This window comes from Gallus gallus, chromosome Z (assembly GCF_016699485.2).
Source record: "Gallus gallus isolate bGalGal1 chromosome Z, bGalGal1.mat.broiler.GRCg7b, whole genome shotgun sequence".
Taxonomy (NCBI): domain Eukaryota; kingdom Metazoa; phylum Chordata; class Aves; order Galliformes; family Phasianidae; genus Gallus; species Gallus gallus.
The window spans coordinates 8385135-8401697 of record NC_052572.1 but is presented as its reverse complement, the minus strand read 5'-3'; the positions used below and the strand labels follow the sequence as shown (position 1 = coordinate 8401697).

General features: G+C 43.7%; 1 protein-coding gene across 3 annotated transcripts in view; it reads right to left on the bottom strand.

The window, feature by feature from the left end:
* DNAI1 (dynein axonemal intermediate chain 1) overlaps window positions 1–16563 on the bottom strand; it is a 135036-nt gene that overhangs the window by 40778 nt on the left and 77695 nt on the right. For all 3 annotated transcript variants that reach the window (XM_003642965.6, XM_015277448.4, XM_040656597.2), the window contains exons 14-16: window positions 10291–10380; window positions 5466–5553; window positions 2787–2866 (exon numbers count right to left, since the gene is read on the bottom strand). In XM_003642965.6, coding sequence (XP_003643013.1) covers window positions 2787–2866; window positions 5466–5553; window positions 10291–10380 — 258 coding nt within the window. The remainder of the gene's footprint in view (window positions 1–2786; window positions 2867–5465; window positions 5554–10290; window positions 10381–16563) is intronic.

The window sequence follows — 16563 nt, the reverse complement described above, 5'->3', positions numbered from 1 at the left end:
AACCAACTAAGACAGAAAGAAAACCCCTCTCTCGTATGAAAATGCTCAAATTTTATCACAATTTGTTTGCTGTGAAGCTCTGCTGATCAAAAAATAATAATAATTCTGACCAAAAAGCTGAAGCCAGGAGAATGTTCTAACATCAGTCTCAGAGACCCATCCTTTCTGGCACCAAAGCCGAACAATTCCTAAACAGCAAACACGATATGCAAAGAGGCAGTTTTGCATGACAGAATCACATTAACGCGGAAACAATTTGTCCTCTGTGTAAAAGGGCAATAGATGGTTCTGTGTATAATTAAGATAATGATTTCTTGGCTTCAGAAGCGCTATTAACGAAGCCATTTTTAAAAATTCACTGTAATCACTCTGCAGCTGAAGAATTAACATATTACAATGCTATTTGTGGACATGCACAGTCTTTGGAAAAATGCCTCTCTGAAATTCATTTCTCAATTTATTTAATAAATAATCTAAAATCCAGCCTGGGCAGAGAGCATTCCACGTTTGATACTTGGCTCACACAACACGTAAGGTTCAAACGTGCAGTCTTCAATAGGAGCTGGAATTAAAGTGTGCAGTAATCCCTGAGAAATGTCAGGAGCAGCAGCAACTTCTTGATTCCAAAACTTCTGAAGCTGCCTGTAGAAAGCTCTTGGGTAACACTGAGGTTGCAAGCACTTTCCCTCCATTTTTTGTGGGTACTGTAAAGCCTTGCTGTCTAGGCACTGAAGATTTCTCATCTCTGTGTTATTCCATACAATCTGATGGACGATTGCCTCCTCCTTCTCATGGCAACACCTGAACTTGACAGGGCGGCTGGCACAATGTGACAGTGGCCCCATATTTCTCTAAGGCCCAGCAATGCCACAGGCGTGCTTTGCTCCTCATCAGTAACCCTGAAATCAGCATCAATAAAAGAAAATATCCTGTGCAACAGTCTCGCTCTGCAACTGTCCACTCAAGAAGTGGTTAAAATGCCTGGGATTCATGGCTGGGATCACTGTGTTAAAATTCTCCTAGCTTTTGTTTCACTGAAGATCACTGAAAGCAGGAACACAGACAACTCTGTCAATGCAATCACCACCAAATTCTGTTCCGACTCAATCCTCATCCATGAAGGATTTTCTCTGCTGTGTCACTCAGCCTAGATAGCAGCCTGGGCATTTGTCCTGAAGGGCAACTGATGGCCCCACCTAACAGTGACATCCACTTCTGTATTCACTTACATCCAGAACTCTAGCATAGAGGAAACCAAAACCTGTGGTTCCTTCCTGCATTTCAATCAGAACTAGATGCAACAGTATTCAAACAAATCAGAGTACAGTACCCAGGGTACCAACTACCGTGGGCAATCAGCCAACTCAGAACATCTGCCTGTAACTGAACGGATGCTTCATACTTTGAGAGCATCAGTGAAAAGCCATTGCACCTACACCACTGTCCATCACCCATTAGCCCAGCACCCCACTGCTCCCAGCTCCCTTCTGCATCTGTCTTGCCAAATGGAAGTGAGCACTACTCAGAAACCTTCCCTAGATATTACCTGAAAGAGGAGCAAATTGCCTTCACCATCATCCCTCTGGAAGGAATACATATCTGTTATGTCCGTTTTGCCTACACGATTGAAATTCATTTCAGAATACAAATCCCTTTGGATTCTTTTTCTCTGTTTTGTTTCCATTTTGCAGGAAGGACAGAAGGAACTTGCAGCATCCTCACGGGATGGATGGATGGCTCTGCTCTGCATCCCAGCCTCCCAGTGAGGGTCCATTCCTAATGGTGAAGGGCTGTGGCTATGATGCTAACAAAGCCAAAAAGCCAGCTTGGAGGAATGCAAGCCAAACAAAAGTTATATGAGTAACACAAGCAGCAACAAGCTTAATTTTCAGGGCTAAACATAGCAGAGATCAAAACTTCCTATTTTTATCTTGTTTTCTTTAGGAAAAAAAAGTCTGTCTCCTGCTGTCGTTTCTCTCATCTCAAACAACTTTTGACCTCACCAGCAATTTTAGCCAAAGCTGGCTGCACAGAGGACTTGGCAGTAGTAAAGTCTTACACATTTCATAAAAGGGGATGGCTGCAGAATGCAAACATCTGGGCAGTGCCCCTATCCAGGGAGAGGCGATCAAAACTCAGCCCCTGTCCTCACCACATGCCTGGTGCTGTTTGGCATCAGGCTGCAGGAAGGCACCAAACAGGAGGTGGGCTACAGCATAGAGGTGGGACAGTCAATGAGGTCAGACAGCATCGAAGTGGTAAAAGAGAAAAAGGATGAGAGGAGACAGTGAGAAACTGGAAATAGGAGGGCAATGAGAAAGGAGCTGGGATGTAATTGTGGAAGGGAGGGTTTGGGGACATTAATCTACAGGAAAAAAAGGTTTCGTTTGTTTCACTGCTCACAACAGGTCTAAAAACGAAAAGAGATGAGATTTTTCCTGCCATTTCCCCACAGTCATAAGGACAGACGATTGATGCCTTTTAACTTCTGCTCTGATCATGGTTAGTGCCTCACTTGCACAGCTGCAATCTGCAAAGCATTCTGGGACACAGTTTGCATGAAAAACGTTTCTGCAAAATAATGCTTTAATTGGGTCTGTGCAGAGAGCTCCCTGTGACCCTATGGGGCTCTGTGCTGGTGTCAGGCTCACCACAGTGATCTGAGGGCAGGACCAGCCTCTGAAGTTGTACTTTGTTGCTGTCTGTGCAAACAGTTCAGATGATGAACCTGAAAGACAAGCATGGGTCAGGGGATGTAAAACAAGGGAGAAAGAAACCATTCTTACCTTATAGATCTTTCCCTCTTCAGTGCCAACGAGAAACAAATAGTCTATCTTTTTGTGAAAATCAAATGATGTCCCACAGCCTGGGAAAAAAAAAGAAAGCAGTCATACAGAAAATTGGTTCATCTGCGCAGCACATGCTCCCTGCCCATTATACATACACATTGCCAAAGCTTCCAGAAATGATTTATTAGCCAGAAGCTCCCCAAAAATGTTAGAGCCGCCCCTTCTGAAAACCCTTTCCAAGCTGTGCCTTTCCCCACGACCTTCAGTTTGAAGAAACAACATACACAAAGGAGAAAGGGAACTGAAAGAAGGGTGAACTGACTTGGAGTAATACACACAGGAGATCAGTAGCAAATTTAGCTCTCGGAGCAGTTGCCCTGTGCTCTGCCCACTGGACTGGGCTGCCTCTTAGCTGGCCACAGAGATCACTTGGTGAGGAGATCTGAAGCCTTGCATAACAACAGCCATAAGACGTCATTCGCTTTCTAAAGCAACAAATGCCCTGAGACTGCCTCTGAGAATTCTGTCTGTACAAAAAATAACTGCTCCAGGAAGAACTGACACAGACCTGTGATTAGCAGTGCCTGCCAGATGGCCTCTAAAGGCAAGGCCACCCAAGGGAGTCTCCATCGTTCTCTTTGGGATCAACCTCAGCCCCCATCAGAGACTGCAGCTTCTGGTTCAGTCCTCTGTCTCAGATATAACTTCAAGGACGTTGCTAGACACAGAACACAGATCAGCACTGCACTGTGCACTCAGTCACTGCTGTTCACTTTGGTCCTACCAAGCCTATTATTGTGTTTAGTGTCTGTCTTTGATTCCAAACATCTGTAAGGTCACCAAGACTCCAATTACATCTGTGGACCTCCAACAAATCAGCATCCTCTAGTATTATAGAGGGAGTAGCAAATGTTTTGCAAATGTAAGAGTGGTGAGGACCAGGTCTGCCTCCTGTTAGAGGAGAACAAATCTCTTCTGTTTGGTTGGTTTTCACAAACACATAAATGTTATCTGAAGTGTTAAAGGGTCCAGAGAGGAAACATGGTAATTCCTTGTGCCCCTTCTATTCCTTGGCTCAGAAGCCACTTAGTGGGCTCACTTCAGTAAAGCCAACAGAAGAGGATGTGATTTGACAACAAATCTTTTGGCAGTCACACAAGGATTCTTCTTACTTCAAAAGCCCCAAATCAAGCAGCACTGTAACCCATACATAAAACAAGCATCAATCACAACAGGATGTGATTCCTTGACATCCTCTGGCTTCTGCTCCCATAACAGATGCAGCATCATCCAAGAAACTAAATTCTCATGGTGGTGAAAGAAAATTTCAGTACAGTTCTTGAACAGAAGATGGGATGTCTGCTGAGTGCCAGAGCAATCTGGGTCTGCTGACCAGCAGGGAAATGCACAGCAATCATCAGAGGAAAAATCAGAACAAGCAGAGAAGGTTCAGAAGTACATCATTATAGAGAACTTTCTGCAAAGGCAGCTGAAAACAGCTTTATGTCTTAAACGTTAAAAAAAAACGTAGACCTCAAAGGAATTGCTAAGGTTGTTTCAACCCTGTAATACTGTCTGCATTTTTTAACATTTAAATAGATTGTTAAATATTCAAGGCAAGCCTTAGAAAAATCCATTTCCCAGCAACACTAACAAATAATCCCAGCGCCTCTGGGAGTTCTGCAGTGTTCAGCTTTAGCTGGTCTCTTACAATCTGTGTGGCAATGCAAACCTTTCCACAAACACACATTCAGGAATTGCTAGCCTAGAAACATTTCTAAATGCAGAGCAAGTGTCTTCTCCAAACCAAGACCACAGCTTCAGAGCAAAAGTGGGTACAGTAGGATGATCAGTGGAATCCTCAAGGCTCCCTGTGTAGTCTGGGACTTCCACAGCTGACTCATCCCATCCTATATCAAACACAGGATTGTAAGGGTAAGGAGATTCAACCTAGAAGAACTGCAGTCTCTACCTTGTATGGAGGGAGTCTAACACAGTAGCTCAGAATAGGCACTGTGCTTTTAGGGAACCAAAGCCATATGAGGCATATCGCACTGTAGGTTAGGTGAGCTGTGCACTCAGGGGAGGCTGCTTTTCATTTTCATTTGGCCAGTTCAGATCAGCATCTGGTAGGTGGAACACAATTGACTTAATTCTGAAATACAGGTAATTCCCTTGCCATGTCTGCACCAAGATGTCACAGAATCACAGAAACACCAAGGTTGTAAAAGACCTCCAAGATCATCCGGTCCAACCATTCACCTGCCACCAACAGTTCCCACTAAACCATGTTTGGTCAACACAATGTTTAAATGCTTCTTGAGCACCTCCAGGGTCAGTGACTCCACCACCTCCCTGGGCAGCCCATTCCAGCCCATTTCCTAACATCCAGCCTGAATGTCCCCTGGTGCAACTGGAGGCCGTTCCCTCTAGTCCTGTTTTTAGAATTAATATTCATCTTCTTCTGCAAGTAGAGACAAGCAGCAAACCTTGACTCAATTAGTGGCCATTGCTACAGACAGTCTTTACCCTACTACATGTTCAAAGCTAGGAGGATTAACCCTTCTTTAGCCCTTCTCTTCCTCAGCATCCCATTCCCAATTTAATTCCCCAGAATGCCTGATGAGAGGTTTTGAGTCAGTGATTAATCAGCATAGTGAGGACTTGGGCTCCTACCAACTGTTTGCAGCTGCAGACCCTCTGGCCCCTGCATCGTTGTTCCCTCTGCTGACAGCTTGATGACATCTGTATGAACCAGCTCATTCTGCAGGCAGAGGAGATTCCACATGAATAACAGGCTTTACAGCAACAGCAACAATACAGAGACGTTCAGTACTTTCAAATGGCAAATTTTATGAAGGAATTTTAAAAAGCTTTCCAAAAATTGTTTAATGTTTCATGCCCACAGCTGGCAACTTGCTAACATGTTGCTTTACATAAGGCCTCCAGGAAACTGATGCTTTGGTGCACTGGTGCTGAGAGCCACTTGTACATCACACAGGCACAGGCATCTGACCTGGACAGCTTTGGGTTTTGAGGTCAGTACTTTCAAGTGCGGGGTGACGCTGTCAGTGTGAATTGTGTTAAGTGAAATCGCTCTGCATAGTGGAAGATGGGTATTGCGTATAACTGTGGAGCCAGATAAAACCCACACTAAGGGTTAATAATGTACCACCTCACCAGACCTCTCTTCTTGACATCTCCTTGTTGTCCCTCGAGCAGCCTCAGGTCCTAACACTCACAATCTCCCAAACTCTGAGATTTAGCCAACAAGAATATCCAGCAAATAGCTAAAGTGCACCATGTTGTTATCAACAGAGCTCTAAAGAGAGCAAAAAACTCTGCAGTGCAAGGTTTTGAATGAACACAGGGCAAAAAGGCTGGGTCCCAAAGAGTTTACCATCTAGACAGGAGGCAGAAGACAGATGAAAATAGACACCGTGTGGGTGAGTCTGAGGAAACAAAGAGAGGGCAAAGATTCATTCTTAGACTAGCTCTGGGAATTAAAATACCTCTGCAGATTGGAGTTGGTTGTGAATATAAGAATACCCTGGGGCTAATAAAAAGAACAAAGAACTAAAGATTAAATTAGTGAGAAGTGTGGGCTGAGGACTGGATGTTTTCATGAATCTGCAGATTTCCCACTGGAGTACTGCGAGAACAAAACATAACTTCTTAGCTCAGTGAATCAAGCTTTAGCTGGAGCTTCTCTAAACCCAGAGCAGGACTTACGTGAAAAAAGAGATTTTGCCTGGAAAAGTCAGTCCCAGGGAATTTTGCATTAGGAATGGGTGAGAAGGCCTTGAGAGTATTTATTCGGTACTGCTATTCAGAGGAGACAGTTTTCTAAGACATTTTAATCATATTTTGAGGGAACACATTTACAGAAGGTCCAAAAAAGGTCAAAATCTGTCACATAATTTACTTCCTTCCCATTAGCTTGCACTGCTGACTAACCACATGCCTTTGCCTATTGATGGCAGTGACTTTTCTACGTGACTGCAGCAAGAAGTCTCCTGCAGCCTGTGGAGTCTTATTTTCTGTTAGTGACTCTTCTTGCAGCACATGGGGCAAAACAAGCCAGATCCAGTGGGTATAGGCAGAAATAATATTAAGAAAGAGGTCATATATGTTGGTGTGTGCGTGCAAGAACTGGAGAGAGCACTGCCCTGGGCATCTGGGAGCAGAACACATTCCTCATGCCACTCTCTGCCCATCCCAACAGGAGTGCTGGTGGGCTGCTGGAGCGCAGTCAGGACATGCTGAACTCACCTCTGCTCAGGCTCCCTGAGAGTGTCTGCCACATCCAAGCCATGCCAGTTGGCCACCTAAGTCAGGTCTGAAGAGCAGTTTAGGAGCTGAACAAGTCAGTACACTCTGTGTGCCTAACAGTCTCGCTGGCCAGATGTGTGTCCTGGGCAGGCACACGGGTATGCCAGCACACCCACTCTGTCCTGGCAGAAAGATGGTCTGCATGAGGCCTTCTATCTAAGCACAGCTTGTTCTGCAGCCTTTCTTTGAAGATGCCACCCAGCCCCTCCACCAGGCCAAGGCCCACACTGTGGGCCGCTTCTGTAGGCTCTTGCCTTCGCAAAGGATCTTACGTATGCAGGGTTCCCCATTGTGCTGCCTTTTTTTTTTTGTACACGGCCTTGCAGTCTGGAAAATGCATCTGTTCCTGGGGCTGTTTACTGACAGAACCATTCACATATTCCTCTGGGTAAACAGACTGTTGACAGCCTGGCCTTCCAGGAATACTGAACAATAATATGTTACTTCTGCTGAACAACTGTAAAGCATTTTGAAAGCATTAGCGAATTAGGTCTTGCAGCTGCCTGTTTCCCTTTAGTTGTTGTTACTAACCCCAAGTGACAAAGGTGGCCCAGACCTATTCAGCAATTCAGCTCCAGGTCACAAAAGAAGGGTGGGCTGTGGCTGCTACTCAAACCCAGGAGCAATGAGGATCACCCCAAGAAGCAGTGCCAGACTGCATCCCAGCCAAAAAATTCCTGCCATCATTCTGACAGCTCTCCTCAAAAGTCACTGCATGAATATAAGGAGGGAGAACACAGCTTCCAAGCTGCAGAATTTCCACATTCCTCCTCAGTTTTACACTTTCCCCATGACCCAAAACCAGGCCAAGATGACAACATGAGCACGTGAATGTTTCAGAAAGCTCGTCCAAAGTGATTGTGCCAGCTTTTAACAGAGACGAGAACCACAGCCAAGGCAGCTCAACCATCCTTAGCTAAAATTTGAAGTCTTCTGTCCAGATTTTGAGTGGTGCTTGCCAGTGGTCCAGCTGGAAGTAAGAATTCATTTATTCACTTTGTGCTCTCAGCTTTGGAAGTGTCAAAGTTATCAGTGTCTGAAGAAGCTTTACTTCTGGATAGTCCTGTCAAAAAGATTAATTAAGCTCTCTTTCATTTATTCTATATTTGCACAATGGATTTGCAAAATAGAAAATCTCCGGTATCATTAATTTTATTCTAAATAAAACTCAGAGATCAGTCTCTTGTAAAACTGGACTTCAGGCAAATCATTCATTCTTCCTTGCTGTGCATAGGGCCATGGATTGTAACAAAGCACCCTTTTTGTTCTATTTCTTGCTTTCTCTTTGGAATTTCTCTTGGAAGAAAGAAATAAGAGTGTACCTAAAAACTTGTTGTTTTTCACCCCGCCTGCTAAGTACATATCAGTTCTGGCAGTTTCAGAGGTAACTTCAACTCAACTTCATGCACGGGTGTAGCCAAGAAGTACAAGGAATAAGTAGAAATAACACTCTGCTAAGCAGGTCTTAGAAGTCATACCAGGTGACTCTTAACTAGCTATATCAACACATTCAAGGGACAGGAGAAAAAAATCAGCCTTATGATGTGGGAACACAATTAAGTACATCTGAACCACAGAGACGTTGCGTAAAGCCCTTTTGCAGGTGAGCTGTCAGCAGAACCTATCTGCACATTCTTAGTTTATCCAAGCTGTGGCACTTCTCCGAAGTTTAATGTAAAGGAGGTTTAATCCAGCATGTCTCGCCTCCTGTGTGAAACAGAATCACTCTGTTACGTGAGCACAGCCAGTCACTAGGGCCCAGGCAAGAGGTGTAACATCCAGGTCACCTTACCTGGATGTGTTTAGCTCCAAGAGCATACTACCCACTTCAGCATAAATCCTTTTGGCTTTTCTATACAGGGGATAAAACAGGAGTTGAATGTTGCAGCAGTATTAGTCTGTCTCTATCCAGGGAGCTCTGAGCACTCTTTTCATACAAGGACTTGGGACACGCTTAGTGGAGGGATTTTTGTAACTAAAGCTGTGCGGATGAACCTGGAGGAGTTTATGAAAGAACCTAATTATCAATGCCTTCTGCACACCCCTACTGTGCTCATTAGAAGGGCTCCAACTCCTGAGCTGAACATGAGACTTAAAAATACACATAATGTTAGATATGAAGCCCTGCCCATGGCAGCAAGGCCTAAAACTTTCAGAACAGACAAACTCTGAATGGCTTGGTATGAAGGTTAAAGAAATGAGTAGCTAAGGATATAAAGAAATTTCTTTGCTTGCTGGGAAATAATGGGGCAGCTGCTTCAAATTCCCATTCTGGGTAATTTGATTATTTCCAAAGTAAAAAAATAATAATAACTGAACTCTTCAAAATGTAAAATCAAATACCCAGTAGAGAAAACACATGTTAAGACTGAGAGACTTAAATCTAAGGGTCGTTTAGGAACATCTCTGCCAATGCATGTACTGCAAGAGAAAAAGTAATCAAAGGAGGAGAACACAAACGAGTTAACAGATTTTCTAGGGTGTGAGCAGGCAGTGTCTTAGCAATGAGAAACCCTCTGCCTGTCCAATTGTGTGTTGCTGTCCCACTGCAAACACAAGCTTCCTCCCCACTCCATGGCTGTAGTATTCCAACTTGCTTTTCCTTCCAACAGCTGCTCTGGGGAACTGGGCAGCAGCTACCAGACCCCAGTCTAGCAACCTGAATTACTCTGTACCACTTTGGTCACTCACTCTATCAGAGCAGGAGAGAAGTTTATGTCTTCCCCTCTCCCTTTCTGAATTGCAATCTGTAGAGCAGCATTTTGGCAGTACAAATCTTGAAACTAGAGAAGAAAGCAGATTATTCCACCTTGTCTCTGGATGATCCTCCCAGAACAAGGAAGGTTTCAGAGCAAGGATAAGTCTTGAGTTTCAGCAGCTGTGAACCAGAAAAATGTTCTGTCACAGTCCACCCAACAGGATGCTGCAGGTGCATGTAGGATGGTTGGGCCTTGAGCAAGGAGTAGGCTTGTTCTGCTCAGTTCAGAGTTTAACACAGCACTCCACATTCAGCTGAAGGCTGATATCAGCAAGCTGTGACTGAACCAGAAATGTTTTGCTGCAACTTCTTTTCAAATCTTGTTCACTATAAATATTAACACATCATTGAACTTTGGAAAAAAAATGGTTATAATTGGGCCAGGAAAGGAAATTGCCACCTACTGTTTACCTTAACTAAAGTCCATGACACAATCCGCCCATCCGAGGAGACAGAGAAGAAGTTCAAATTGTTGTCCATGTCATCTTTCTGCCACTTGACCTTCAAACAAGCAGATAATCCCAGTTAGCACAGAGCACTCTAAACGAGCAGTGCAGAGCCCCTGGCCCTCAGCAGGGTTCTTTTCACATCCTTCCTAAAGAGCAGCTGGTTTCCGCCCTGGTGTCCTGATGCTGGCTCACAGCATGTATGAACACATTCCCATCACCACAGGCAATTTCACAAGTGCCCCCAAAACTCCCACCTCTCACTGTACTGCAGGGATGCTGCAGATGACCTGTCACTGCCCTGTGCAAATGAACCCCTTCCCATTTGGCTAATTACTGCAAATACACCGTTATATGTCTACCCTTCAGCCAGCTCACCTCAAATTAGCTTTCTGTGCCTACATGGGACACAGATGAGCCCTTGCAAGCAATGTGTGACATGGGTCCTTGGGGCACTTTGTTTTAGGGGGATCAAAAGGTCTCCATTAAAATTGAAATCCTCCCTACACCTTCAGAGCATCTGTGTGCCTAGTAAGGAGATTTGCCTTTTGACTGTGACAGCTCAGCAGGAGAGATTAGAACTCAGATAAATGGCTTACAGTTTAGAAGAGACATTTCAGTTAGACGAAAAGCATTAAGAACGCTCGATTTTCAGATCTGGAATTCAATCAGACTGAAGGGAAAAGGATGACTTGCCACTGGGCCTGTCAGCACAAACTCCTGTGGGCATCTGTCAGTTCAGGATAGGGACAAGCACTTTGGCAGGTTCTGCTGCGGTCTTCAAAGGTATGTTTGCTCCTGTCCAAGCACTGCAGCAGACACATTTCCCTAAACATCATCTATGATAAATGGGCACGAGAATCCTAGAGCTTATCAAATACTCGATCTGTGAACAGCTACTTATCTGGTACCTATTCCAGAAGCAAGCAAGCGTTCCCAATGCTTTAATTACACAGATTGGGTATCCTGATGTTACTTCCTTGGAAAAAGTGTTAATTCTGTTTTATAAAATTGTTTGTACCGTAAAGTTCTGTGGAGCATGAAAATTCAGCAAGAGACTCACTAAAGGGTAATTAATTCTCTAGTAAACCTGTTTCCTACCTAGAACACACTGTTCTGCAGAAGGAAAAATAAAATGGAAGGAAATGCACACACAGTGACAGCTACATGGCCGTAAGATTTGGCCAAAGAGTCTTGAGTAGTTTTGAACATGCATCCTTACATTGCAGAAATCAAAAGACCCCAAGTGAAACCACTTCTGTCTGGCATTAAGGAATGACATAATCCAACATTTCTCAGAATAAATGGCTAGTGATGAAAGAACAGGTCTAGTGGAACACACAGAGAACAGTCATTTTCAAGGCTGGCCACTGCACACATTTGTGCTGTATATATCTGTTCCAGGAACATCTCCCCCGCATCATGAGCTACTGCTGATCACGGTGGTCATCAGCAGCTGCTTCAGATAATGAGGTTGGTGTAGTGAGGAATTTTAATTCAAAGAGAAAAATGCAGGCTTCAGAGGAACTGGTTAACAAACACGTTGACTTATTTGTCTCATGCGGGGCACAGGAAAAGGGATGTGCTTCAAATCAGAGCTTTGTAAAATGTCACTCTAAACCTGTCCAATAATTAGGTGAACTTATTTGTATGTCTAACTTGACTCTCCTCTAACTCAGGTACTTTCTACTTTCTCAAATATATGGAAAAAAATCAGTCATACTTCCCAACCTCCCTCAATGGCAAAGTTACTTAGCTTGAGGTAGGTTTCTGTGAAAAAAAAAATCCATTTAAACCTGGAAGCAGTTAGCGTAAGTGCCTTAAATATCTCCTATCAGGACAGGGGTACAAAGCAAGAAAAGGGGTTCTCCAGAATCTGACACCTCCAGGCTGAACCCAGCAACACCTTGATTTGCTCATGGAAGGCAAGTGCAAGAGACACATCTGTGCTGAAGGCAGCGTGGGTCTGAGATTAGGCTTGGAGTCACCACCCAGTCTGTTTAAGCAATGCACATGCTAAGAGCTGAGCTGGTCCAAACTTCTCTAAAGGAACAGTCCAAGTCTGACTAGTACTGGAGCACAGAACCAGGTGCTTCCTAGTGAGCTTTGCTTGAGCTCTGCAGCTGAGTTCCCTGCTCTGCTCTGGCTAAGCACAGTGCAGATGTTTTGTACCCAAACTAGAGCCAAGCAACACCCCATTACATCAATGGAAAATGTGCAGATAAAACAGCTGGAGTCCACCTCTAATCACACTGCAGACAGCTCTAGAATCCTCATGTCTATCCTAATACAGTGTGTTGAAGAAACCTCATCTGGAGGCATCCAACAGTGCAAGCGCTTCCATGACCTTATGGGATTACTACACAATCCAATTCCTTTCAGCATTTCCCAGCTGGAGAGTTTTACTTAGGGTTTGCTCACTCCAAATACCATCTCTCTGACAGTTATCTATTCAAGTTTTCTGTTATCAGTTAAGTGTCACAACTATTTCTCTTCATCTGTTATATGGTGGAATCAACAGCCCTCCAAAGCAAGTAGGCTGATTTTCTTGGGTACTCTTGCTCCTACACCTGAAACAGTTAACAGCATCTGAGTTAGGTACATAATGTAGGCAGTTTGAACTCAGACTTTCAGGGGCATCAAGATCTGCCCTCATGTGACTGTCAGCAGCTCTCCGTGGCATTAGCCTGAATTTCAGAAAACAGAAATAGGCACTTAATACTTTTAATTTGCTGTCAACACCTCTGACACCTTAATTTTGTTTATGATCTTTTTTCTCCTGATCTCTGAATCCCACGAATGCTTATTAGGATAATTAGCCTTCATGATACTGCAAACAAATTGGACATCTGCTCAGAACTGGCCTTCTCCCTGCTCCCAGAGGCCCACAAATGTGGCACAGCCTCCTATCATTAGCAGTATCCATGCTGTGAGGAGTGGGACATTTGACAAGAAAAGCAGGCGACTGAAAGAAGTTATTTTTTTTTTAAGCATGTGAGAATGATCCCAGGATTGTGGCTGTTTGAGATGACTTACAGCAAAAGTTCAATTATCATATAGTAAAAGCAAAGCACCACACTAGAAAGAAAAGTGTATGCAAACAGCGGAAAGGAGACAAGTAAAGACAGTACTACAAATGACTGATCCTGATGGGATCTATAAAATAAAAAATATGCTGTTATCCTTATAGTAATCTTTAGCCTGACTGCTCTTTCAGTTCAAAATTAATTTGTGAAACATTGCTGTGGGGTACCTGTGAGAAGAGCCTAGCATTTTTTATGTTTTATTTCTCAAAGCCCGGTTATTCATAAAGAAATGCAGGCTATTCAAAGCTACTATTTGTTCACAGAAAAATAAAGGTAAAACTCTGCATGTTCACTGCTACGTACAGCAGGTAAGCAGGGAAATAATCCATCAACTCTTAGCAAGAGAATAATATCATCTTTGTCTATAGCAGCTGGCAGTGGCTCCTGTCCAGCAGGAGATTAGACCATCTATCCAATCTGATTTGAAAACTCCCATGTTTCTAATGTCATTCCTAGAAAAGAAATAATGCTTGGATGTGGGCAGGGCAGCCTGGTCTGATGGTTGGCGACCCTGCACATAGCAGAGGGGTTGAAACTCGATGATCATTGCGGTCCTTTTCAACCCAGGCCATTCTGTGATTCTACAATGATCATTTTTCCTGGCGTGGAGGCTGTTAGTGACTCACGTTATGACAAATAAAATTGGTCAAAGCCATCCTGGCCAGGAAGCTGACCTGAGCACTTTGCAGACAGCCACAGGCAGGACCTGCCTTCCTTTCTTCTAAGGGGACACATGCTACTGCAAGCACCAGCCCCTTCGGCTGTGCCGAAGACTCAGCTGTGGGGTGCCATGTGTGGCACATACACATTAAACAACAAGCAATTCCTTCCCTTCCTATTAATTATCCTCCACGGAGCTCTTAGCCAACATTGGAATGTTGTGCCCTGCTGACTCCTGCCCAAGGTGAAACAAAAGAGTTTGGGTCATTCAAACTTAAAAAATAGAATGAGGTCTGTCAGAGGTAGGAAGTGAGAATGACACAAGCCTTATGAAACCATCAGGAGCTGAGTAATACACACGCAGATAATTGAATGAGCCCCCAGGCTGCTGAAGAAAATCTCTCCCAGTGTGACCCAGAGACAAAATCCTTCCAGCACCAACCTGGCAACCAGTATAGTTCTAAGCAAAGATGTCGTGGCAATGTAAGGTTTGGGGGAACAAAACTGGACATGTATTCTGTGGTGAGGTTGGATACACATGACCAGTGGTGGTGGTTCACACTGCCTGCTCTCCTCAGACTCCAAAAACAAGCACTCAACAGCTGCCATGTGGACAAGCATCAGGACTTAATTGGCCTTATAGAGGAAACCTCCTTTAGCATAACTTCCTTCTATGTCACAATCTCTAAGCATTCCAGTTCTTCCCTTTCAACCCTTCTGCGCAGCTGGAAACATACAGTACAGGGTCCCCCTTAGGCACAAGCAAACAGGAGCTAAAACCTCCTCTACCTTATATTCCCGCAAATACATCAGAATTATGTGCCTTTGTGCAACAGGATGGCATTGCTGACCACTGACGATCTGCTATTACCCCTTCTGGCACCTGGCTGCCTAACTGCTCATTCCCTCCTTTGTATCTGTGCATTTAATTTTCCCTTTCTGAACGCAGTATTTACTCATTTTATTGAATTTCATCACATTGATTTTGGACCATTCTTCCAATTAGCAGGATGGTTTTGAACATAATCATGTCCTGCAAAGTGCCTGGGCCTCCCAAGAGGGCTTCCTTATTCTGCAATCTGAGTTGTTAATGAAAATATTGATCAAAAGAAGACCAGGTCTGACAGCTGGAGGGTCTCACTTGAAGCACCTTCAGGGTGTGACAGCAAGCCCTGGATAACTGCTCTTGGAGCACACGGTCTGAGCCACCTAAACAAACTCTTTACAGTGATTTTATCCAATTCATATTTCTACACAATGATAATAAGAATGTCACAGCGTGAGCTTGGATCAAATGCTTTAGTCAAGTCAAGATGGATTGAGGTGATAATGTTGACTGCCTCCCCATTCTTCATGATGCCCATTTCTCTGACACAAAAGAAAAAAAAGAAATTATATTAGCTTAACAATTTATTCTGGACAAATCCATGTTGCTTCTCTGAATTACCTTATTATCTAGACATTTACAAACCATTCTGCCATTTGTCTAAGTGTTTTTCAAGTGTCTGAAATTGGTCTGCCTGGTCAATAATTTCCTTGGTTCAAAACTAACATTTTCACCTAGATTTTTTTTAATTCTTCCAATCCACTGAGACCTCTCCTCCTTTTCATGGCCACGCTTGTCCTACAGGCCAAGCACTGGAGTGCAGCTAATGCATTGCTGTGCTATAATCTACACTTTGCAAGTCACTCTGGCTGGGTTAGGATGCCTGCAGCATGGATAAATTGATCAGATACTGGTTTCTGGTCTCTGGTACGTTGCCCATATCATGTCCCTTCCACATTCAAGAACAGACCCTTCAAGAAAAGCACGTGCAGAAACCTCTTTTGCCAGACACCGGTTCTATGGTATCACTGAAAATCTGCCGATGACAGCAGATTTTACATTTATTATTGCTTTGGTCAGTTCACACCACAGATACGTGAATGTGCCCCCATCCACAGAAAAAAAAGCAGAGCAACGCTTCCCTTTGTCCATGCATCAGGAAGCCTGCCTCTGTGTAGAGACTTGTATTCAATTAGATTGGAAGCTGCACAGGGGCTTGCACAAAAATCCACTAGTCTCTGCTTAAAATTCAGGATGGATATAGTACAAAGACTTTCTAAAATGCCCACTAATGATCTGCAATTGCACTGGCTGACTCTTTAAATACTGCAAGGTATGCTTAAACTGATCCTGCTAATAAGCACATACCTGTCTCATCTAAACATTATTTAACTTGCACTTCGCTATTCTGAACTGTGCTTTCACTCCCTTTTTACATTAATCATATTAAGCAGTCATTCTTATACACTTAACTCAAGATTAAACAAGACAGCATCAAATAATGCATTCTTCTCCATTCTACTCAGTGCTAGCTGAAAGCTGGCTTTAGTAATTAACCTATATTCTTTGTTCCAACTTCCAATACACTTCCCAAATATCATCTTTTCCTTTTCATGATCCTGGATAAGCACAGCTCATTTTGTACCTTTAACTTCCTTTGTCTTCA